Source organism: Mastigoproctus giganteus, chromosome 4, assembly GCF_048544385.1.
Source record: "Mastigoproctus giganteus isolate SK-2022 chromosome 4, ASM4854438v1, whole genome shotgun sequence".
NCBI classification, from domain to species: Eukaryota; Metazoa; Arthropoda; class Arachnida; order Uropygi; family Thelyphonidae; genus Mastigoproctus; species Mastigoproctus giganteus.
In genome coordinates, this window is record NC_143578.1 from 131,303,185 (window position 1) to 131,325,039 (window position 21,855).

The window sequence follows — 21,855 nt, forward strand, 5'->3', positions numbered from 1 at the left end:
GCTCCAAATGTTTGTCTAGTTCAGCCTTAAATTTATTTAAGCTATCAACTTCCACAACAGATGGAAGTCTGTTCCAGCAATCAACTACCCGCTGGCTAAGGCAAACTTCGCACATCTATTCTACAACTGTCTTTCCTCAATTTGAATCTATGCCCCCTCAGGTTCTTATTCTGGGCAAGTGGAAGTATCTTGTCAGTATGGAGCCTGCTCAAATCATTCAAGGCCTTATACACCTTGATCAGATCACCTTGCAGGTGCCTAGTCTGTAGCTGCTGCAACTTGCAGAACTTTAAACACTTTCTTTGTAAGTGCACCTCTTTTTTCCTCTCACCAATCTTGTTGTTCTTCTCTGTACTCGTTCTAACAACTCTACATCCTTCCTAAAATATAATCAAGTTAATAATGTATATTTAAATGCATTAAATAAATTTAAAAAAGATCAGACTTTCTCTCTCAAGCACACACATGTACACAATTACTCCACCCTGCTTTAAGATATATATATCTTTAAAATAGTGATCAGTATTATAATGGCAGAGGGGAATCTGCATTATAACTGTATCTTTCATTTCTTTTATGAGGAGTGATGTTATTTGTAGTGTAGCACAAAGCAGTTTGTGGTAGAATCCCAGAATGGGATCAGTGCAATTGTGAAAAACTATTTTCCTAACTGAATTGAGGGTTAACAATGAATATAAGCACTGTTGCTATAGTGTATTATATCTTAACAGCAGATTAACATTTACAACTATTCTTTATTAAAGAATAAATGATATATATTTCAATGCTAATAGTTTGTGAAACTGGAACATGTCTCTTGCACTACTTAACAACCAATGCAGAATGTTTAATTCTTTAAATAGGGTGGTAACATATGTCATAAAAAAAAAGTTAAACAAAAGACAAGCATTCCTCAAATGAACAGATGGATAAGAACATCAAGTTCAATAGTTATGCAACTAAATACAGGAACTTTACAGGTAAGCATATTTTAGTACTGATATTTATAATTGAATCATAATTATTGTACATAATTGCATGCTTATGCTCTGTCCCATAGTAAACAAAGCTAATTCAAATTGTTCTGTGCAGTTAATTTACTTTCCTAGGAATTGAGTATAAGGAATATAATCATAATAGGAGCTGCATTTCTTTGCTCCTATGATTAAATTCCATAAATGAATTAGCTCCAGGTGTGAAGAGATTTTCAGTGATAACGTGATCTCTCTCTCGCTTGCTCGCTCAAAGACTTTTTGATATTTGCTTTTCCTTTTCTTGTTATAAGTAGGTTCTATTTCTACAAGACGTGTTGAGCTCAGAAAGGAAACTTGCTTTTGCTTTTTTTCTCTCTCTCTCTTTATTACTGACTACCAACTTAACTAATTTTTACAGTTGCTTGGTCACTGGTAGTGGTGCTCCTGTCTCCATGTGCTAGGGCAAGAAACTTCAGAGGTGAATCCAATGTCCCATTGCTAAATGAAGTAATACTGGATTTAGAAGCATTTACTCTGCTTGAATCTTGTGGATCAAATTATCATACAAGTAAGAAAAGATTTAAGACAGACCAAATGCAACAACCTTATCCAACCCCAGGGGCTCACATCTGGTGAGTATGGGCTTGGCACACCCAGGGTCCTGAGCTGGATATCATCATTCTTCTTTTTCTTGGTGATTCCCTTCTACTCTTGTGTCTCTCTCTGTCTCTCTCTCTCTCTCTCTCTCTCTCTCTCTCTCTTGGTAATTCAGAATTTTTTTTTTGGCTGGTGCAGCATAAGCCTCAGGCTTCCTTGCACCATATGGCTAATAATAATAATCTTTAATTCACTAACCAGTTAATGAGCAAGATTTTACTTTTCCTCATACAGGGGTGTTTGGAAAGTGCTACTGGTTTAGCAAAAATTGCTGAGATACTTCAGTATAGAGATTTTCTGCTTAAAAAACATCAGGTACTCAGAATTACTACTAAACCTTTCATATTTTTGTTGAAATCTTTGTAGTAGTAATAGAGGCATCAGCCAAAAAAAAAAAACTTTCACATAACCATTTCCTCTAAAGGTTTGTCCAAATCCTCCTTGAATTTATTTAAGCTATCAACTTCCACAATGACAGATGGAAGTTTGTTCCAGCAATCAGCATTAGTAGAGGCATATGATGCAAGAAAGCAAGCCTATGCAGCATCAGCCAAAAAAAAAAAAAAAAAAAAAAAAAAAAACTTCCACTTTACCCCTCCGTTTGTTCGAAATACTTGTCCAGCTGAGCCTTAAATTTATTTAGGCTATCAACTTCCACAACAAGGGATGGAAGTCTGTTCCACCAACCAATTACCCGCTGGCTAAAGACAAGTTTCCGGACATCTATCCTACATCTGTCTTTCCTTAATTTGAATTTATGCCCTCTCAGGTGATTATTCTGAGCAAGAGGCAGAATCCCATCAGCATTGAGCATGCTCAAACCATTCATACACCTCTATCAGATCACCTTGCCGGTGCCTAGTCTCCAGACACTGTAATTTGCAAAACTTAAGCCTTTCTTCGTAAGAGCGACCCTTTGTTCCATTCACTAACCTTGTTGCCCTTGTCTGTTCTCGTTCCAGCAGCTCTACATCCTTCTTGAAATGAGGCCTCCAGACCTGTATACAGTACTCAAGGTGTGGCCTGACCATTGCCTTATACAAGGGAATAATCACCTCCTTATCCCTGCTAGAAAAATTCCTGTATATAATTGATAAGACACCATGAGCTACTCTTGCAGCCCGTCTGCACTGCTCAGAGAACTTCATATCTACCTGCACAATCACCCCCAGGTCCTTTTCATTCTCTACCACTGTCAGTGTAGTACCACAGTTGATACGTTGCCCTAGGGTTGCTGTTTCCCATATGCAGTACTTTACATTTGTCTTCTTTTGCCACCTCTCAGCCCAACTGCTCAACCTTTCCAGATCCTGTTGCAGCAGCATAGTGTCAGTAGTGTCCTTAACAACCCTACCAACTTTTGTATCGTCTGCAAACTTGGACATTAAGTTTGATATACCATCATTAATATTATTTATAAATACAGAAAACAATAACGGACCTAACACTGAACCCTGAGAGACTCCACTAATAACATTAGTCCACGATGAGCAGTGTCCATTGATTACAACTCTGTTTTCTCCCCCTCAACCACCTCTTTATCCATAGCAGCAATTTGCCTCCAATTCCACACTGCTCCAATTTGTGCAGCAGTCTTCCATGTGCAACAGTATCAAAAGCCTTTCTAAGATCCAAGTATATAATATCAAAGTTATTTCCTGCATCCAGTTCTTTTGTGACTGCATCATAGTATCCAATCAAATTGGTCAGGCAAGACTTCCGCTTAACAAAACCATGCTGTTCTGAGCTATAACTGAAGTCTTGTCCAGTGCAGTGCTTCCTTAACCAGTACCTCCATTAATTTTTATGGAACAGAAGTTAAACTCACAGATCTATAGATTACTTGGGTCAGCCTTTGATCCTCGTTTGTGAATTGGGGTCACATTTGCACATCTCCAGTCTATGGGTACCTCCCCTGAGTCCAAGGAAGCACTCATAATTATGGCTAAGGGTTTGCTTACTTTTCTATGCTGCCTCCTTTAATATAACTGGATAGATCTCATCCACCCCAGATGCCTTTGTGTTAATCTTCAATAATTTCTCCTCCACTTTACTGTTATTACAAGATTATCTAGCTTACTTCCAGAGTTGAATACACCTCTGGCATTCCCCTCCCTAAATAACTCGTCATGTGTGAATGTCGATGCAAAATATTAATTTAGTTTGTTAGCTACCTAAGCAGGATCATAAACAGTTGAATCATCGATATCAAGTGAACCAATCTGATTCATCCCCTTCCTTCTAGAGTTTACATAAGAAAAGAACTCTTTACTGTTTTTATTTGCATCCTTTGGCAAAAATTTCTTGTAATCTGCCTTTGCCTGCCTAACCTCCTTTGTAACTTTGTTACAGATCAACTTATATCTATCATAGGCTTCTGTGTCACGTGTTAATTTATGTATCCCAAGCATTTTTCTTCTCTGTCATATGTCTCATTAATTCATCTGACATCCATTTAGGCCTAAACCTTGAACAATATTTCTTAGTTGGTATGTAAAGCCTAGTAGCTTCCAAGATAAGTTCTTTGAATGCTTCCCATTTTGAATTTTCTGTTCGTAACATCATCAGTTGGTCACACTGTATAGAATTTAAATACTGTCTCAGACCATCGTAGTCGCCTTTGCAAAAGCAATAACCCTTCCCTTTACCCCTGATGGTAGTTACCTCTGAGTAAATCCCACTTCAGCACACTGTGATCACTGCCACCTAGTGGTTCCTCTATCTGCAGATTCTTAATGCATGAAGAATTACTACTGATAATCAGATCAAGAGTATTACTCCCTCTAGTTGCCTCCCGAACATGCTGATGTAGAAAACAATCGTCCAATAAATCCACAAACGCCTTGCTAGTGTGAGCGTGACCAACCCACAAATTCCAGTCAATATCTGGAAATTAAAATCCCCCAATATAAGACTCTGATTTACTGGCCCACTCTATTTCCCTGTATAGTTTCTTATTATACTCATTAGGCCTATAGCACACTACTACTCTCAATTTTGATCTCCCAGTGCTTATGTCACACCAAACTGACTCGACACTGCACTGTCTAGCGATGTTGACTGGCTTCACTTCCTTAGATTTTGTGTGTCTTAACTAATAGCATAACCCCTCCTCCCTTCCTATCCTGTCTATCCTTTCTGTAGATGTTGTACTCCCCAAATTCCATTTCTGCATTCCTTATATCTGTGTGACACCACGTCTCTGATATCCCAACAATATCCGCCTTTGATGCTTTGAGCAATACCTCAAATTCATCAAATTTATTTACCAAACTCCTAGCATTGGTGTACACGCAAGTATACATGCACCTGTTCTTTTTCTTAGCTACCCTAGCACAACCCATGTTTACTTGTACCACAATGACTCCCAGCAGTCTCTGAAATATCCTGCATCTTGTTTTCCAGGCTTCTGCTCATTCCAATAGAAGCAGTGCAATAATCACTTTCACCTCTGCCAGTGGCTACTGTTAATCTATTAGTCCTTGTATCCCCCCCACCTAACACTGCCTTGATAGCATCAGCAAATATTCTTGCACCCTTTCTATTTAAGTGTATCCCATTCCTGTAGAAGCAGTCCCTTCTGTTAACAAGTACAGACCAGGCTGAAAAAAATTCTACCCCTCGAGCCTTGCACAATCGAATTGATTGACAAGGCTCTCATCATATACTCCCTCCTATCGGGTCTGGGCAGAATTGCAGACACTTTCAAATTCTACCCTAATTCACTGCTTTTCTTCAACAGTGACCTGTAATTAAGTAATTCTGCTGGTCTCCTACTCATATCATTAGTGCCAACGTTTACAACTATATCACGTTTTGTGCCCTTAAAAGATGATATCCGCTCTACAATGTCATCAGCCTTTGCCCCTGGCAGACATACCCTGGTCCTGTTCCACCTATGCTTTTTACAAAAGCATGTTCCCTGTTTCCCTGACAATAGTCACCAACAACCACCTGCTGGGTAAAGGCAAATTTCCACACATCTATTCTACAACTGTCTTTCCTAAATTTCAATTTATGCCTTCTCAGGTTTGTAATCTGAGCAAGCGGAAGAATCCCATCAGAATTCAATCTGCTCAACCCATTCAAGGTTGAGCACACTGAATTATATACTTAAATGAGATCACCTCGTAGGTGTCTAGTTTCCAGCCGCTGCAATTTCCAGAACTTAATCTTTTCTTGGCACGAGGACCCTTTTGTGTTCCCCTCACCAATCTTTGTTGCCCTTCTCTGTACATGCTCCAGCAACTCCTCATCCTTCCCAAAATGAGGCCTCCAGATCCGTATACAGTACTCAAGGTGTGGCCTAACCATTGCCTTATATAAAGGGATAATCACCTCCTTTTCCCTGCTTGCAAAATTCCTGTATATCATTGACAATACCCCATCACCTGCTCTGGCAGCCTGTCTGCATTGCTCAGAAAACTTCATATCTGGCTGCACAATTATTCCCACATCTTTTTCATTTTCTACCACCCTAAGTGTAATACCACACAGTTGGTACATTCCTCTGGGGTTACTTCTACCCATATGCAGTACTTTGAATTTGTCAATGTTAAACTTTAGTTGCCACTTCTCAGTTTATCTGCCAAATTTTCTAGATCCTGTTGCAGTAGCACACTGCCATTACTAACCCTGCCACCCTTTGTATCATCTGCAAACTTTGATACTAAGTTTGATATACCTTCATCAATATCATTGATCAATATACAAAACAGTGCAGCCAATGCTGAACCTTGTGGGGCTCCACTAATAACATTAGTCCACAAAGAACAGCATCCATTAATTACCACTCTTGTCTTCTCCCACTCAACCACCCTTTTATCCACTGTAGCAACTTAACCTTAATGTCATACTGCTCCAATCTGTACAGCACTCTTCCTTGTTCAACAGTATAAAAAGCTTTCCTGAAATCCAAGTATATTATATCAAAATTATTTTTTGCATTTAGTTCCTTTGTAACCACATCATAGTATCCAATCAAATTTGTTAGACAAGATTTTCCCTTAACAAATTCATGCTGAATCTGAATTATTGCTGCAGTCTTGTCTAGATGATCCTGAAATACATCTCTAACAAGTGACTCCATTATTTTACCCATAACAGAAGTTAAACTAACTGGTCTGTAATTACTTGTGCTCTCCCTAGATCCCCTTTGTGAATTGGGGATATATTTGGACATCTCCAGTCTGGGGGGACTTCCCCTAAGTCCAAGGACGCTCTCATAATTATGGCCAAGGGTTTCCTTAGTTCCTTTGCTGCCTCCTTTAATATAACTGGTTAGATCCCATCAACCCCAGGTGCCTTATGTTTATCAATTTCTCCTCCACTTTGCTCTCCGTTATTACAAAATCATTAAGTACCCTGTTACAGTTTGATTAACTTCTGGCATTTCCCTCCCTTAACTCCATGTGTGAATGTAAATGCAAAATACTTGTTGACATGGCAGTGGTAACAAAAGTGGTTCTGCTACCCCTGATAGGGGCAGAACTTTTTTTCTAATCTTATTTTTTAATCCTCCTTGGAGAATACCAGTGCATGACTAACAGATCGAATTATTATATGAAATTACTTTTTTAATGAAAAACTTAAACCTTACACATGTAACTTTTATCATAACCTAAATTTTGTTCAAAATTTTAAAAAAAGTTATAAACAAAATGTAAACATGAAATTATTAGCCTTTTTCTAGTTTATAAATTCAATGATGGTGCAAGATTTCAAATCTGTAGATGTGCACATGCTTGCATATCTCTCTATACATTAAAAAAAAGTTTTCCTCTTAGTGATATTTATTCGAGTCAATGGGAGAAGAGGGTGGGACATTTACATCACTACAAATGTGCATGTAAATAATTACATTGTTGTCTTCCATTGAAAGACAACTGCCTCCATAATGTTAACCAACCTTGTGCATGTTTAATTCTCTAATACATGACCACGCCTGGTATCATTTGATGTTCCATTGCAATGCCAGCTGATGAAGAGACCCAATATAGTTTGTATATTTGTAAATAGTTTAATCTTTTGTAAATATTTTAGTCCTGCTCTTTCGGATGCAACAATATTCCTCACACATTATGGAACCCAAAGCAAAAAGGCCTTTTCCTGAGTGACCTATGTAAACTCAGGTAAATCATTACATGTCCTTGAGGTTGTCACAGACATTCTCTCAGATATGCCAGACAAGCTGTACTTGCTACCTGGGAGTCTAAAATGCTGATGGAACTGATATTTGGGTGCCACTCAAGTCAAGTGGACCCAATTTCGGCAAAGTATGGACGGTATGTAACAGCCAAATCCTCTGCTTGCACCTTCACGATGGTGGGACTGTTAGTAAGCCTGGGTATAACCTCCATGCACAAGCACACGGTAGGTGACCACACCACATGGAGGAATGCTGCCCTCTGTGTTACCAGGCAGTACTAGGTGGTAGATGACTCATCAACCGGTGCAATACCACCACTTTGCTTATTAGAGGCTTGAAGTGGTGGAATCCATGTTTATTCTCCAGAGCTAAGTTCCGGTCAGCCCTTCCCCATCTCTTCCATCATGCAGTATGATTGATGACTTTTGAGGTTATGATGAACATCGTGGTGAGATCCAATCTTCCTTACATTTCGAGGGTACAGCTCTAAAACGGTGTTCGCAGGCCAGCTGCTAGTTAGTACACCGGGCCGAACCTATTGGTAACTCTCTAGGAGGCTTCTGGTTCAGCTTGTGTATAATCTTGCTACCTCTACTCTGCTAGATAGTGACTGGAGGGAGTCAGAGTAGTGTGTGTGTGCAGGGGCATTGTCAAGGTATATTCTTACCATGTGTACGCCATATCCAAAAATTTCATTACTTCGTATAGCATGTCCCACCCACTTTTTCTTACTATTGAATACACCATGAATTGTCAAACTAAAAGAGTAAGCTTATCTGCGAAAAGATCTAAACCCCCCAAACACTTCCTAATCCATTTCACAAATATACGCGGTCTCAATTCTAATCTCGATGTCCATTTCCACTTGCAGTCTGCCAAACCCAGTGTACTTTTTCTGACAGAATCTCAGTTATCGGTTGATTCAACTACAGCTCATCTCAATTGCCCAAATTATTCGCTGTATGATTCCTTTCACCTCAAAGGTGATACTTGTGCATATGTCCATTCCGATATTCCCTGTGAGAGACTCGGTAATTTGGAATCTTCTTTTTTCGATCTTCTCTACCTCATTGTGTTAAATTCATCTGTTGTCTCTACTGTTCTCCCAACTCCACTAATCACTTGGAGCTCTTTGACTTCCTCTCTTTGCAACTTGACTTTCTCTAGTCCAACTTTCCTAACAGTGAGTTAATTTCCTTGGTTGATTTTAATGTTCAGAACTCCAGCTGGTTGAGATGCTGAGCTTTTTCCAATTACTAATGACCTCACACAGATTGTTCATTTACCTACAAGAATACTGGACAATCCTAACCATACAGCCAACACACTTGATGTTTTTCTCACAAACAACCGTTTTAAGTACACGGTTGAAGTGAGAGGTCCTTTAGGCACCTCAGATCACAACTTGGTGATTGTCTCTTCTCCAATAGAGCCTTTATCTCATGGCTATTCCCAACCAAAGTTTGGCATTACAAGAATGCAAAATGGGATGACCTGTGAGATTTCTTTTTTTTTTTCTTTTCCTTGGTCAGATAACTGTTTCAAAACTTCTGATGTCACTGTTTGCTCAGATCGTGTCAGTGAAATTATTCTTGCAGGAATGGAATCCTTTATCCTACACTCCACTTTAAAATCTCGTCATTTATCTAAACCTTGGTTTTCCAATAAATGTGGTAAGGCTGTTCAAGAGAAGAACATTACATATCGTATTTGGCTTGTTTCTAATTCTTCAGTTTCATTTTCTGTCTACACCAAAGCTTGCAACAATTGTAAAGCTGTTATTAATCAGTCCAAACTAGTTTTTGAACAGGCTAAGAGTAGAAAACTTGCTTCTTGCCCTAATGGTAGCTAAGCATTTTGGTCTCTTGCCAAAACTATTGGCCACAACTTTTGCCCATCTCTGTTCAAACCAGATGGTTCTATTGTCACTTCAGCCAAGGATATAAAGCTGCTGCTAGTATCACATTTTTTCTTCCAACTCACGTATTAATGATCTTGGTAAAACACTTCCCACCATTCCCAACACGCTCCATTCAATGCCTCCTGTGGTCTTCCATCAAAATGTCAGAAGGATTTTGGCGAATCTTGGTGCTAAGAAAGCTCCAGGTCCTGGTGGTATTTCTCCACTTGTTCTCAAAACCTGTGCTCCTGAACTTACTCCTGTTCTTTGCCTCCTTTTTTTTACTTTATTATTCCAAAGGTGTTTTATCTTCTGCTTGGACATTTGCTCGTATCCAGCCAATTCCTAAAAAGGGTGACAAATCCCTCCCATCCAATTATCATCCCATTGCGATTACTTCTACTCTTTCCAATTAACCGCCAACTCTTAAACTACCTAGAAACCTTTTTCAATGCAAAATGGGATATATACAAGCAACTAACAATACTGGAAGAAAAGCAGGTCTAGCAAACATCCATAAACTTGGCCACAGAATATATATCTAACCAAATACCAGAGGCAACAGACCAAGCGATTCCTAAGCAATCCAACAAAATATCAGCATGCTCAAAATTGTGGTGGAATAATGGCTAGAAAAGAACAGAGCATGGAATACCTTCAGTACGTTTCCAACAACAGCAAATCTCATCTGCTTCAAAAAAACTTGGCAAAAGCAAAATGTATTAGGCAGACTACAAAAGGGAAGCATAGAGACGTTTCACCTCCACAATTACAAGAACTACAAAAATGCAAAATGCAATATGGCCAAAATGACATATGTACTCTAAACATCCACACATCGGTCTTCCCATACTTACTGTAAATGGTTGTGATGTTACAACACCAGTGGAGATTGTGAATACATTGGGCAAATTGTTCATGGAAATCTCATCTTACCTTTTCAGGTAAACAAGGCACAAGCTGAGAAACATTTCATCAACTTTGAATCAGCATCTAGTGCTGCATAATACAATGCTTTGCAGTGTCAGAATTGCACAATGTTTTAGCCATTACTAAACTCAGTGCAGCCAGACCAGATGGAATATGCTACATCATGATAGACCAACTTACTGAACCAGACCTTAAGACACTGTTACTTCTTTATAACAATTTTCAAAAAGAATACCTTCCCAGACAGATGATGACATGCTTATGTTTTGGCATTTTCAAAACCAGGAAAAGATCCTACAAATCCACAAGGTCCTGTAAAAAATGACCAATGCCTGGTTTCTAGTCCAAAATGATCTTCTTAACCCAATACAATGTGGTTTCTGTGAAGGCAAATCGACTCTTGACTTGCTTGTCTGGGCAGAAATAAACATCTGTGATGCTTTTGTATGAAAAGACCATGCCATGATTCTCTTTGACATAGAAAAATCTTTTGACACAGTTGGAGGTATGGTATAATGCAAAACCTATAAGATCTAGGACTACAGTCTACCAGAGTTTATCTGCAACTTCCTCCATTATCATTCATTTCAAGTTAGTCAACAGCCAGTTACCTTCCAATTTTATCTAGGAAGGAGGAGTCCCACATGGTTCAGTACTAAATGCCACCCTATTTAACATAATTAACTCCATAACAAAGTATCTACCACAAAGTGTCCACCAGCTTGTATGCTGAAGATTTCAGTATCTCCTGCCATTTGCCTAATATGCGAATGGTAAAGACAATTGCAAGGTGCCACCTACAAAGTTGTGAAATGGTTCCAAAACAATGGTTTTCACCTCTAGCCACAAAAGGCTGTCAGGATACACTTTTGTAGGAAGTGTAACCTACATTCAGACCCAGAACTTCACCTAGAAAATCAAACCATCCCAGTGGTTTGTAGTGTCTGCTTTCTTGGCTATTAAATTTACATTCCTCAAACATAAGAGCTCCGGATTACTTGCCTTAAGAAGCTAAACATCTTAAGAGTGCTATCAGGCACAACATGGGGAGCCGACCGTTACACGTTACTGCATTTGTATCATGCATTAATACGGTCACATCTAGACTACAGCTCTGATAGACCAAGTGCCTTATGTTGGCTTGATGCAGACATCACAGTTCTCTTCATCTTGCACTGGGGGCATTCCAGGCCAGAGCTTAGTTGCTGAAGCAACTAAAACCTTTCTAGATCTATGTAGCCAAATGCTTCTGTTGAACTACGCAGCAAAACTCAAAGGGCAACAGGACAACCCTATTTGGAATGGACATTTTCTTGCCCAAATGGGAGAACCTTTATACAGCATCCCCATCAACAGGGATATGCCTGCATTCCCTGCTCAGTGACTGGCAAAATTGAACTTGGCATGATATAGCCTACTGCTTCTTGTACAGTCCCACCTTGGATGTATCATATACTGCTCTGTAACCTTTTACTCACATCACTGGGGAAACACACTTTATCCCAACAGAACATACAGCAAATTCATGCCACATTGAGAACCCAGCACACCAATCTACATAGATGGATCTAAAACTGACATCCATGTTGGTGCAGTGGCAGTATTTCCCAACCTTACCATAGCCAAGAAACTCTCCACTGAATGCAGCAGCTACACTGCAGAACTCTGTGCTGTCTTCATAGTGTTAAATTTCACCTTATCAACAAATATATTGAACAGTGTTATCTGTACAGACTCCATTAGTGCTATACAGCAGAATAAAAACCCTTACCTTACTCATACAGATTTGGAATACCATGACTAAGCTAAATAAGAAGAAACAAGAAGTCATCTTTTGTTGGATCCCCGGTCATGCTGATCTAGCTGCGAAAACTGCCACAGGTCCTATAGATCAACCGTTTAGTATACCAATCACAGACTACCAGTCAATTCTAAAGAAGTGGTGTCTTGAAAAATGGTAACACATCTGGCAAAGTCAAGTTGGGAACAAACTACTCCGTATAAAGAAACCTCTTCAAACTTGGAAATCCAGTATACGTGAAAACAGGCACGAAGAAGTCATTAGCCTGACTAAGAGTAGGCCATATACATATAACACATCTTTATCTTCTTGCATAACTGATCCACCATGTACAAACTGTAACACTCAGCTCATTGTCCAACATGTACTCATTGATTGCCCAAATACAATAGGGACTAACAAGCTATATTTACCTTTTTCCAGAACAAACATTTATTTCAGTATTGCTGACCTCCTGGCACATACCCCACACATGGCCAAAATTTTTTCATTCCTTAAATGGACATAACTGTACAATGCAGTGATTTTATTATTTTATTTTTTTTCTCAACAACATTTATATACATAAACTGTGTATCACCATAGGTGCATTATGGCCTTGCTGCCCTTACGTCGTAAAGTCCATAAACAAACTTGATTTGATTATCAGCAGCAATTCTTTTTGTATTAAGAATTGTAAAATCTCTCTTGTGGTCCAATGTCCTGTCAGATGCACCTTTCTGTTTTGGTAATTTTATAACTTGTTTTCCTGCTCTCCTGGTGTAATTAACTGCCTTCTATTTATACTTCATATAAAAATGAAACTTATTATTTTTAAATAACTTTTTCCTCTGGTATCTGATATCAGCAGAAAAAGTTTTAGCATTACATTCTTGTATAAACTGTTGGTAATGAGTAATTCTCTTGTTATATTTCATTATCTAAAAAAATCTTACAGAAGTTGGATGATCTATAATTAAATATATTAATTTCTGTTTCTATGTATATTAAATTATAATTAAATGCATTATATTCTGTTTCAGGTTAACTTTTTTGCTGATCACACCAAAATTGTTCTCAGTGGCATGTGCCATGGACTGTTAATGTATATTAACAAAGATCGTCACTCCTATACATATTCTTTGAAGGATATTTCTAAGAAAGGTTGTGATCCTAATGTCACTGCACACCTACAGTTTGCTTTATCTATGTTAAGGCAGTTTTCCCATACAGACAGCCATCCACTATAACAAAGAATAGGTTCTTAAATTGTAAACTGGTACTGTGAGTGACTTGTGCCAATCTCAAACTGGCTTTTGCTAGTTATTGTTACTGACTTTGAAATCAGTGTTTGGTATCAGCTGGCTCTGTGCAGACACACTTGATTAAGAAATATAAATTATAGACCTTGATATGTTCTTAATCATTGATACATACATTTTGCTTGTATTATATCTTGTAAACAAAAACTTAATTTGTCCTTTTTTTTTGCATTCCAAAGACTTAACAGAGAAATGAAGCTGCCGACTTTTAAAACTTTGGTAACTTGCAAAGTGGTTGCCGTATATATTTAAAGAACATATTGAGAGTTGGAAATATCATTTGCAGACTATCAACTAGCTTTTTTTTTTTTTTTTTTGTAAATATGTTTAAGGAATGTACATATTGTTTATTGTATGGCCAATACCCAAAAGATAAAATGATTTTTTACAGCCAAGTTGCATATCTGTTAATGATTTTGTTTTTTGTTTGTCATAAAGACTAATTTGTTTTTGTCTGTGAAAAACAATTCTACAATATGTAATTAAAATGAACTGAATCGGAAATAAGTTAAAAGTTTAGCTAATATAAATTATTCCAGAACATATAAATTTTAAACCAAAACAGAATATTTCAGATTTAAGAAAGATGGTATTTTGTATTATGAAGAATTTTTAGTATATAATAAATTGAGTTAGATGAATGGTTTCTATATGTGATGTTTTTGTTTTCTGCATCATTAAATAAATCTTACATTATTAAAAAAAAGACAATTGTAGACGAAAACATAAGAAAATGGAACATGTTTATGAACATGTGTGAGCTATTAAAGTTTAATTTTTTTTTATCAAGACAGTACCTTTTCTGTTATACTTTTCCTGTAACTTTTTTCAACAATCAGTCAAAATCAATATAAAGCAAAGTGTTGATTGAAGAACATAATTTTGTCAATCAAGGTTGCACACAAATTTATCTACATATGAAAAACAACCAGAATATTTCACCAAAAATTATCATCTATTTTTGAAGGGATTACAAAATTTGTTTGTATATGAATATTAAATTTTATGTACAAAATTGACAGTTGAGTTCCATTAAGAACACCTTAGTCCAAGGAAAGCATATTCTGTTGGGTTTGGTCCAACTAATGGCTTCCCAAAATTAATATTACACTGTAGATCTTAGGTGTTGGTTGCATTCTAAATAGGAAAGTAGTGTTGTAATAAATTGTATTGTCAAAAGTTAAGTAATTTTATAGCCAATCATTCCAATGCCAGATTCCTTCCCTGATTTAGTTTTAGTACAGTGGTAAGGGTATAGTGTAATATATCTCAAATTTGATAGCATAACACGTAACACTGCATTTAGGAATCTATTAGCTTAATATAGTACTGTAGTAATCAATTAAATTGTATTTAAACAGAAGTCATGCCCCAGCCTAGAGCAGCAAAGCAATGGCACAAAGTAGTGGGAGTGCTGTGGCTCGGTGGAGGGGGGGGGTACCAAAGGGGTGATTCTCCTATGAATCATGGTCTAACAAAATGTGATTTGTGCAATGTTTGCAGACTTTCTGGATAGGACATATGGCCGAGGGGGGGGGGGAGTCTGTGTGGGTTTGATGCAGAAATTAGGTGCCAACTCAGTGTTCTGATGGACATTTGTGAGAGTTTAAAGAATAAGATAAATTCTCTGGAAGGTATTAAAATGTAGGGCCCCATCAAGCTCTCAGTTGCAACTTAATACCAAAGCTCACAATCGTGCATTGGGCAACACAGCAGCAATCTCCAAAAGCACAATGTTGCTGGTCCCACAGGAAGTAGTTATAGTTGGGAACTCTATTGTCAGGGAAATAGGAAATATGTTGTGCAAGATGGATAAGTAAAACAGGATCAGGGGGCAAAAGCAGATGTTGTAAAGCAGATATCATCTTTTAAGGTCACAAAAAGTTGATACTGTTGCACAAAATGGCACTAATGAAATTAAAAGTAAGATGTACAGACTTTACAAGTACAGGTCAATGTCCTAAAAAAAGTCATGCATTAGGACTGAATTTGAAAGTGACACAGTTCTCCCCAGATTCTTTCAAATTAGGTGTATTTGGGTAGCAGAAAATGAAAAAGACCTGGAGTAATTGTGAAGTCAGATATAAAGTTCTCAGAGCTGTACAGATAGGCTGCCAGGACAGCACATGGTTTTTGTCAATGATATTTTTTCTAGGTGGCAAATATTCCATTGTATAAGTCGACAGTCACACCACATCTTGCATACAGGTCTGGAGGCCTCATTTTAGAAAGGATGTAGAGCTGCTAGAGTAGATACAGAGAAGGGCAATGAGACTGAAGTGCTCTTACCAACAAGGCTGCAGTTTGTAGCATCTTGAGACTAGGTGTCTAAGAGCATCCTTGGATTCGGGAAATCTGACTGAGGTGTTTATGGCATTGAATGGCTTGAGCAAGCCTAATGCTTATGGGATTCCTTCTCAGACTACACACGAAGGTGCACAAATTCAAACGGAGGATGGATGGTTGCAAAATAGATGTGTCCAAGTTTACCTTCAGCCACCAGGTGGTTGATTGCTGGAACAAACTTCTATCTGATGCTGTGGACATGGATAGTTTGAATAAATTCAAGGAAGTAGACAAGCAGAAGAGGGATGGATAGGTGAAATGGGAATTTTTTTAATGATACGTAAGCTTGCTTTTTTCATCATTTGTTGCTAACAATACAATCAGAGCAAAATGCAATGGATGCAGTGTATATCAACTCCCCTGAATTGCAAGATGCATGCATTATTGGTAACCACAAAAAACCTGTATATGTATAAATTGTAAACAGCTGCTATATTAATGGAAGTAAAATTCATGTTGGTTTAAGGAGAAGAAAAGATGTATATGCATGGCAATTTTTTTCAACATTTATATACTAAATTTGAATGATTTAAGTGATGTGCATTTTACTCTTAAATTATATATGAAAATAGCCTTTACTAAATTTTTCAGTGAAGAAAGCCTTACTGAATTATCAAATGGCTGAATGTGTTACATTCTCAAAGCCTAAGAAGATTCAAACCAATACCATTCTAGTGTATGTAATAGAAAAAACTCAGTTAAAAAATTTTATTTTTTTGAACCAGACACAAAACATTATTTATACAGATCAGCACCAATAATTACATTTTAAAACAAATATGACAAGCAAAGGTGCAAAGTACAAAACATTCTATTAGATAAAACTTAACTAAACTGACTAGCAAAAAAGTGGGGGCAGTTAAAGTTATCATATAAAGTTTGCAAACAACCTGTTTTTTTCCTCATTTCAAGTTGAGATACAGCTTTACATTTGATTGGATGCTGTTCTTTGGTGTGGCTAAGGAGAAATTCTCAAGATATGTAACCTTATTAACAATATGTATGTTAAAAAATAAAATTAAATGAGTTGCTATCTAAAATCAGTCGGTACAATCATGTGTTATTTACAGGTAATATACAAGTTGTGTACGTGTGTGTATATATACACACACACACACACACACAAGAACTCAATGTGAAATGCTCTTGGGCTAAATTTATATTTTTTTTTTTGCAAAGTGAAGAGATTGTTCCAATTGATAGTCTCAAAAAGTAAGTTAACAGCTCAACACTTAACACCAGTGACAAGTGTTTCACAAATTTATAGCTTAAAACTTGCAATCAAATATTCTCTAAAATTTTTTTGTCTTAGTTCTAGAACAATATCCAATCCTATTACTGTGTAATATATACAAATGAAAGTTCTGATTATTTCAAGTATGAATGGATATCAAATTAGTGACATTAAAGGCATCATGAAAGTAACTAATAATAGTTAAAAATTATTGAGGTACTTTTATTTTGATATACCTCAATGCTGCTTTAAATTTTATTAAATGTTGCACTAAAAAAATTAAAATTAATAATTCCATTGATTATAACTAATAAAATTCAGTTTGTAGATCAAATCTGCTAACAGCAGTGGCCTTAAGCTACTTCCAAATAGCAGACAAGTGAATTTCAATATAATTGAAGAAAGTAATACACTGAACCCAAGACATTCACAACAGCTCCAAACAATGTCCTTTGTTGCAACTTTCTGATATGACATAGTATGATTATTTATTAAATAATTGGAAGAATTCACATTCTACAAATGGCAAAATGTCATTAGATGATATGATACATAGTACCAACATATGAAAATACAATAAAGTCCTAACTTCTACTTGTCAAATATACACAAAATAATGTCAAGGTCCCACATCACAGTCAAATATAATCACTTATAAACAACAGCTTCTTTTAGTCCAGTCGTGAATTAAATCACTACTGGACGGAATGCTACTTTGAAGTCTATGTGGAGAGTTGGCAATTGTGACACTCAAGTTTAAAAAAAAAAAAAAAAACTCTTCCTGGAAACGGGAGGAAGGTCACAAAGCATAAAATTAAGTCTCAGCTGGTTTGTGGCTGAGGACCAAACACAGGAAAAGCAAGAGTAGTTTTGAGTGTATCATTATGTTCTTCCAAAGATGTTTGAGAATAATGCAACACAAGGCTCTTCAGTGTTGGATGAATGTTATATGGTTCTGCAAAGCCATATCCACGGTCTGTCTTATTAATGAGACAGTGGCACGGTTTACCATCAGCACTAGGGAGTAAAAAAAAAAAAAACACAGTTTAGTAAATATTGTTAACTTTTGCCTTCATATATACTTGTATCCAAAGACTTAAGCAAAACACTTTCTTAGGTAGTCAACCAAAAACTTTAATGGTTAATGATATACAAGCTGGTGGGTATGTTATGAACTGGGTAATAGTCAGTCAAAATCACCTTAAACAATATTTTTGCAGTGGTTTTTATTTTAGTCCCCATGTTATATCAAATTGTGTGAATTAAGCTTCTATTTTAAACACAGGCCTAAGCTGATTTAAAAAGGATTTTATTCAGTCTGTTTTATTTATTGCTTAGGTTTTGGATACCAATATACTTTTAATTACTGAAAATTATTCAAAGTCTGACTATGTTATATGCATAAATTATCTCAAATATATTTATAACCTACATTTAAACAAGCTATAAGTAGAATGAAACAATTATATTGTTCAAACTTTTTAATTTAAAATTTTCATTGTTTTCTTAGCAACATGGGACTTTTAAGATTATATATTTTTTAATTAAATGCAACAAAAATTGACAGATCATATTGGAATTATGAACAGATCTGCAATTTTACCTTTCTAATCATTAATGTAAATATTGAATAAAATGCACTTATGTATTTTTCCCTCCCAACAAACTGGGATTTCATTACTTGGTACATAATGACACTGGTTGAAAAGGAAGGTAACTTCTAGTTCAATGTCAGTTCAGAATACCAACTTTTCAGTGATGCCATATAATGCTATAAAACACAATAGCAACTAAGTTTGCCTTTAAAAGTGCATCAATCTCATTGTGCAGGCACTTCATCTCCAATGAGGAAATACACTACATTGCCAAAATGAATAAGACACATGGATTTTCAAAGAACCTTTTATTTGTTAAATATTTAAGTCTAGCAGAAAAAATAAAAACGACTTATCAGTTTTCTTTTAGTTGGAGAGAAGAAAAAGTTTAAAATTGGAAACTTAAAAAAATTTTATTATCTGACATAACCTGTATGAGATTGAAAAAACATGATAGAAACAGTCTTATTACTCAATTTATTTACTACTTTATGGGCAAATTCCAAAGTAGTGAGGTAGGAAAACAGAAGTCTGAGACACTACCATAGCAACAGGAATACAATAATTCACACTAATAATTCAAAAAATATGTGAAATGTTTGCTTACCTTTCTAAAACAGGACATGATCTAGCCAAGGAGGATGCCTTTGTACATGCTAGGTCTAGAGTGTCAAGAAATTAGGTTCCAACTCAGTGTTTTGGTGGGCATCTGAGAGCTTGAGGTGTAAGGTAAATGCACTAAAAGAAAGAAAATATAAGGGCCCATCAAACTCTCAGCTGCCTAACTCAATGGCAGAGTTCACTCCTGTGCATCACGCAACACAGAGACAATCTCCAAGGCAGAATGCACTGGTCCCAAAGAAACTAGTTATTGTTGGTGACTTGTCAGGGAGATGGGGAATATACTATGCATGAAGGATAGGTGGAACAGGACCAGGGTATGTCTGCCAGGGGCAAAAGTTGATGACATTGTAGATAAGATCTTTTAAGGACACAAAAGGTGATATTGTTGTACACATTGGAACTAATGACATTAAGAAATCTGCAGATTTACTCAACAAGCAGAGGTCAATGTTGAAAAATGGTTGCGAGTTCAATGTGAAAGTGTCTGCAATTCTGCCTAGACATGATAGGAGGGAGTATATTATGAGAGCCTTGTTGATCAATTCAGCCCTAGAGAGATTGTGCAAGGCTCAAAGGGTCGAATTTTTTTCAGCCTAGTCTGTGCTTGTTGACCGGATTGTTTGTTTGTTATTTGGTTTTTAGGAGCATTAGCAACTAAGGCCATATTGCTCCGGGATATGCGGTGGTCATTTCCTCACCTTTCCGCATCTTCCGTATTTGGTGGTGACCGGCTCGAACCCCGCTCTAATCAAGAAGCGTGTGCTACGCACTGCTGCTCCTTCCCACCTGGCTACGAAGGCGCTTGTTGACAGGAGAGACTGCTTCTACAAGAATGGGTGCAAGAATATTTGTTGATGTTATAGAGGCAATGTTAGGTGGGTCAGACAACTGCTAGCAGAGGCAAAAGTGATTCTTACACTGCTTCTATTAGAATAAGCAGCAGCCTGGAAATCAAGGCAATGGAGATTTTCCAGGACTGTTGGGAGTCATAGTGGAACAAATAAATAAATACATGGGCTATGTTAGGGTAACTAAGAGTAGAAAGAGGTGCATGTATACCAATGCTAGGAGTATAGTTAATAAATTTGATGAGCTTGAAGTGCTAATCAAGACTTCAAAGGCATGGCGTCACACAGATATAAGCAGTGCAGAACTGAAATTTGGGGAGTACAATGGGTACAGAAAGGATAGACAAGCCATGAAGGGAGGAGGGTTTATGCTATTAGTTAAGAAACACAAAAATCAAAGGAAGTGCATTCAATTGATGTTTGTGGACAATGCAATGTTCTGTCTGTTTGGTGTGACATAAGCACTGGGAAAGGAAAAATGAGGTAGCTGTGAGTTATAGGCCTGATGAGTATAATGAGCAATGTGCAGAGAAATAGTTGGACAGTAAATCAGATTGTCATATTGGAGATTTTAAATTTCCACATATCGACTGGAACTTGTGGTTGGTAACTCGCACACTAGCAAGACTTTTGTGGATTTATTGAATGACTGTTTTCTACAGCAACATGTCCAAGAGACAACCAAAGGGAGAGATACTCTGGATCTGATTATCAGCAGTGATTATTTGCAGATAAAGGAACCACTGAGTGACAGTAATCACAATGTACTGATGTGGGGATTACCATCAAGGCTAAAGGAATGGCTATTGCTTTTGTAAAGGTGACTACAGAGGTCTCACACAGTTTTTAAATTCTGTACAGGGGGATCAACTGATTTACATCCTTGGCAAAGGATGTAAAGAAAAACAGCAAAGAGTTCTTTACTTATGTAAACTCTAGAAGGAAAGGGATGAATCAGATTGGACCACTTAACATAGATAGGTTGACTATTGATGATCATGCTCAGGTAGCTGATAAACTGAATGAGTATTTTGTGTCTACATTCACACGAGGAGTTATTCAATGAAGGGAGCTAAGTGATTTTGTAATATCTGAGAGCAAAGCAGAGAAGAAATTGTTGAAGATAAACACAAGAAAGGCACCTGGGGTGGATGGGATCTATCCAGTTATATTAAAGGAGGCAGCAAAGGAAGTAAGCAAACCCTTAGCCATAATTATGAGTGCTTACTTGGACTCAGTGGAGATCCCCATGGACTGGAGGTGTGCAATTGTATTACCAATTCACAAAGGGGTTCAAAAGATGACACAAGTAACTATAGACCTGTCAATTTAACTTGTGTTCTAGGAAAAATAATGGAATCACTGGTTAAAGAAGCATTTCAGGATCATCTAGACAACAGCATGGGTTTGTTAAAGGGAGGTCTTGTCTGACCAATTTGATTGGATGCTATGATGTGGTTGCAAAGGAACTGAATGCTAAAAATAATTTTGATATCA

At 37.1% G+C, this 21,855-nt stretch overlaps 2 protein-coding genes across 7 annotated transcripts in view; one reads left to right on the forward strand and one right to left on the reverse strand.

The window, feature by feature from the left end:
• The window catches only part of LOC150087065 (serine/threonine-protein kinase PLK2-like), a 387,915-nt gene extending 374,007 nt beyond the window's left edge, over positions 1–13,908 (forward strand). For both annotated transcript variants that reach the window (XM_090372931.1, XM_090372930.1), the window contains 2 exons: positions 864–980; positions 13,433–13,908. In XM_090372931.1, the coding sequence (XP_090229057.1) occupies positions 864–980; positions 13,433–13,639 (324 nt within the window). In that variant the 3' untranslated portion in view covers positions 13,640–13,908. The remainder of the gene's footprint in view (positions 1–863; positions 981–13,432) is intronic.
• Positions 13,909–17,863: 3,955 nt separating this feature from the next.
• Pi3K21B (phosphatidylinositol 3-kinase regulatory subunit alpha) overlaps positions 17,864–21,855 on the reverse strand; it is a 519,263-nt gene continuing 515,271 nt past the window's right edge. For all 5 annotated transcript variants that reach the window (XM_090372927.1, XM_090372928.1, XM_090372924.1 and 2 more), the window contains one exon: positions 17,864–18,308. In XM_090372927.1, the coding sequence (XP_090229053.1) occupies positions 18,113–18,308 (196 nt within the window). In that variant the 3' untranslated portion in view covers positions 17,864–18,112. The remainder of the gene's footprint in view (positions 18,309–21,855) is intronic.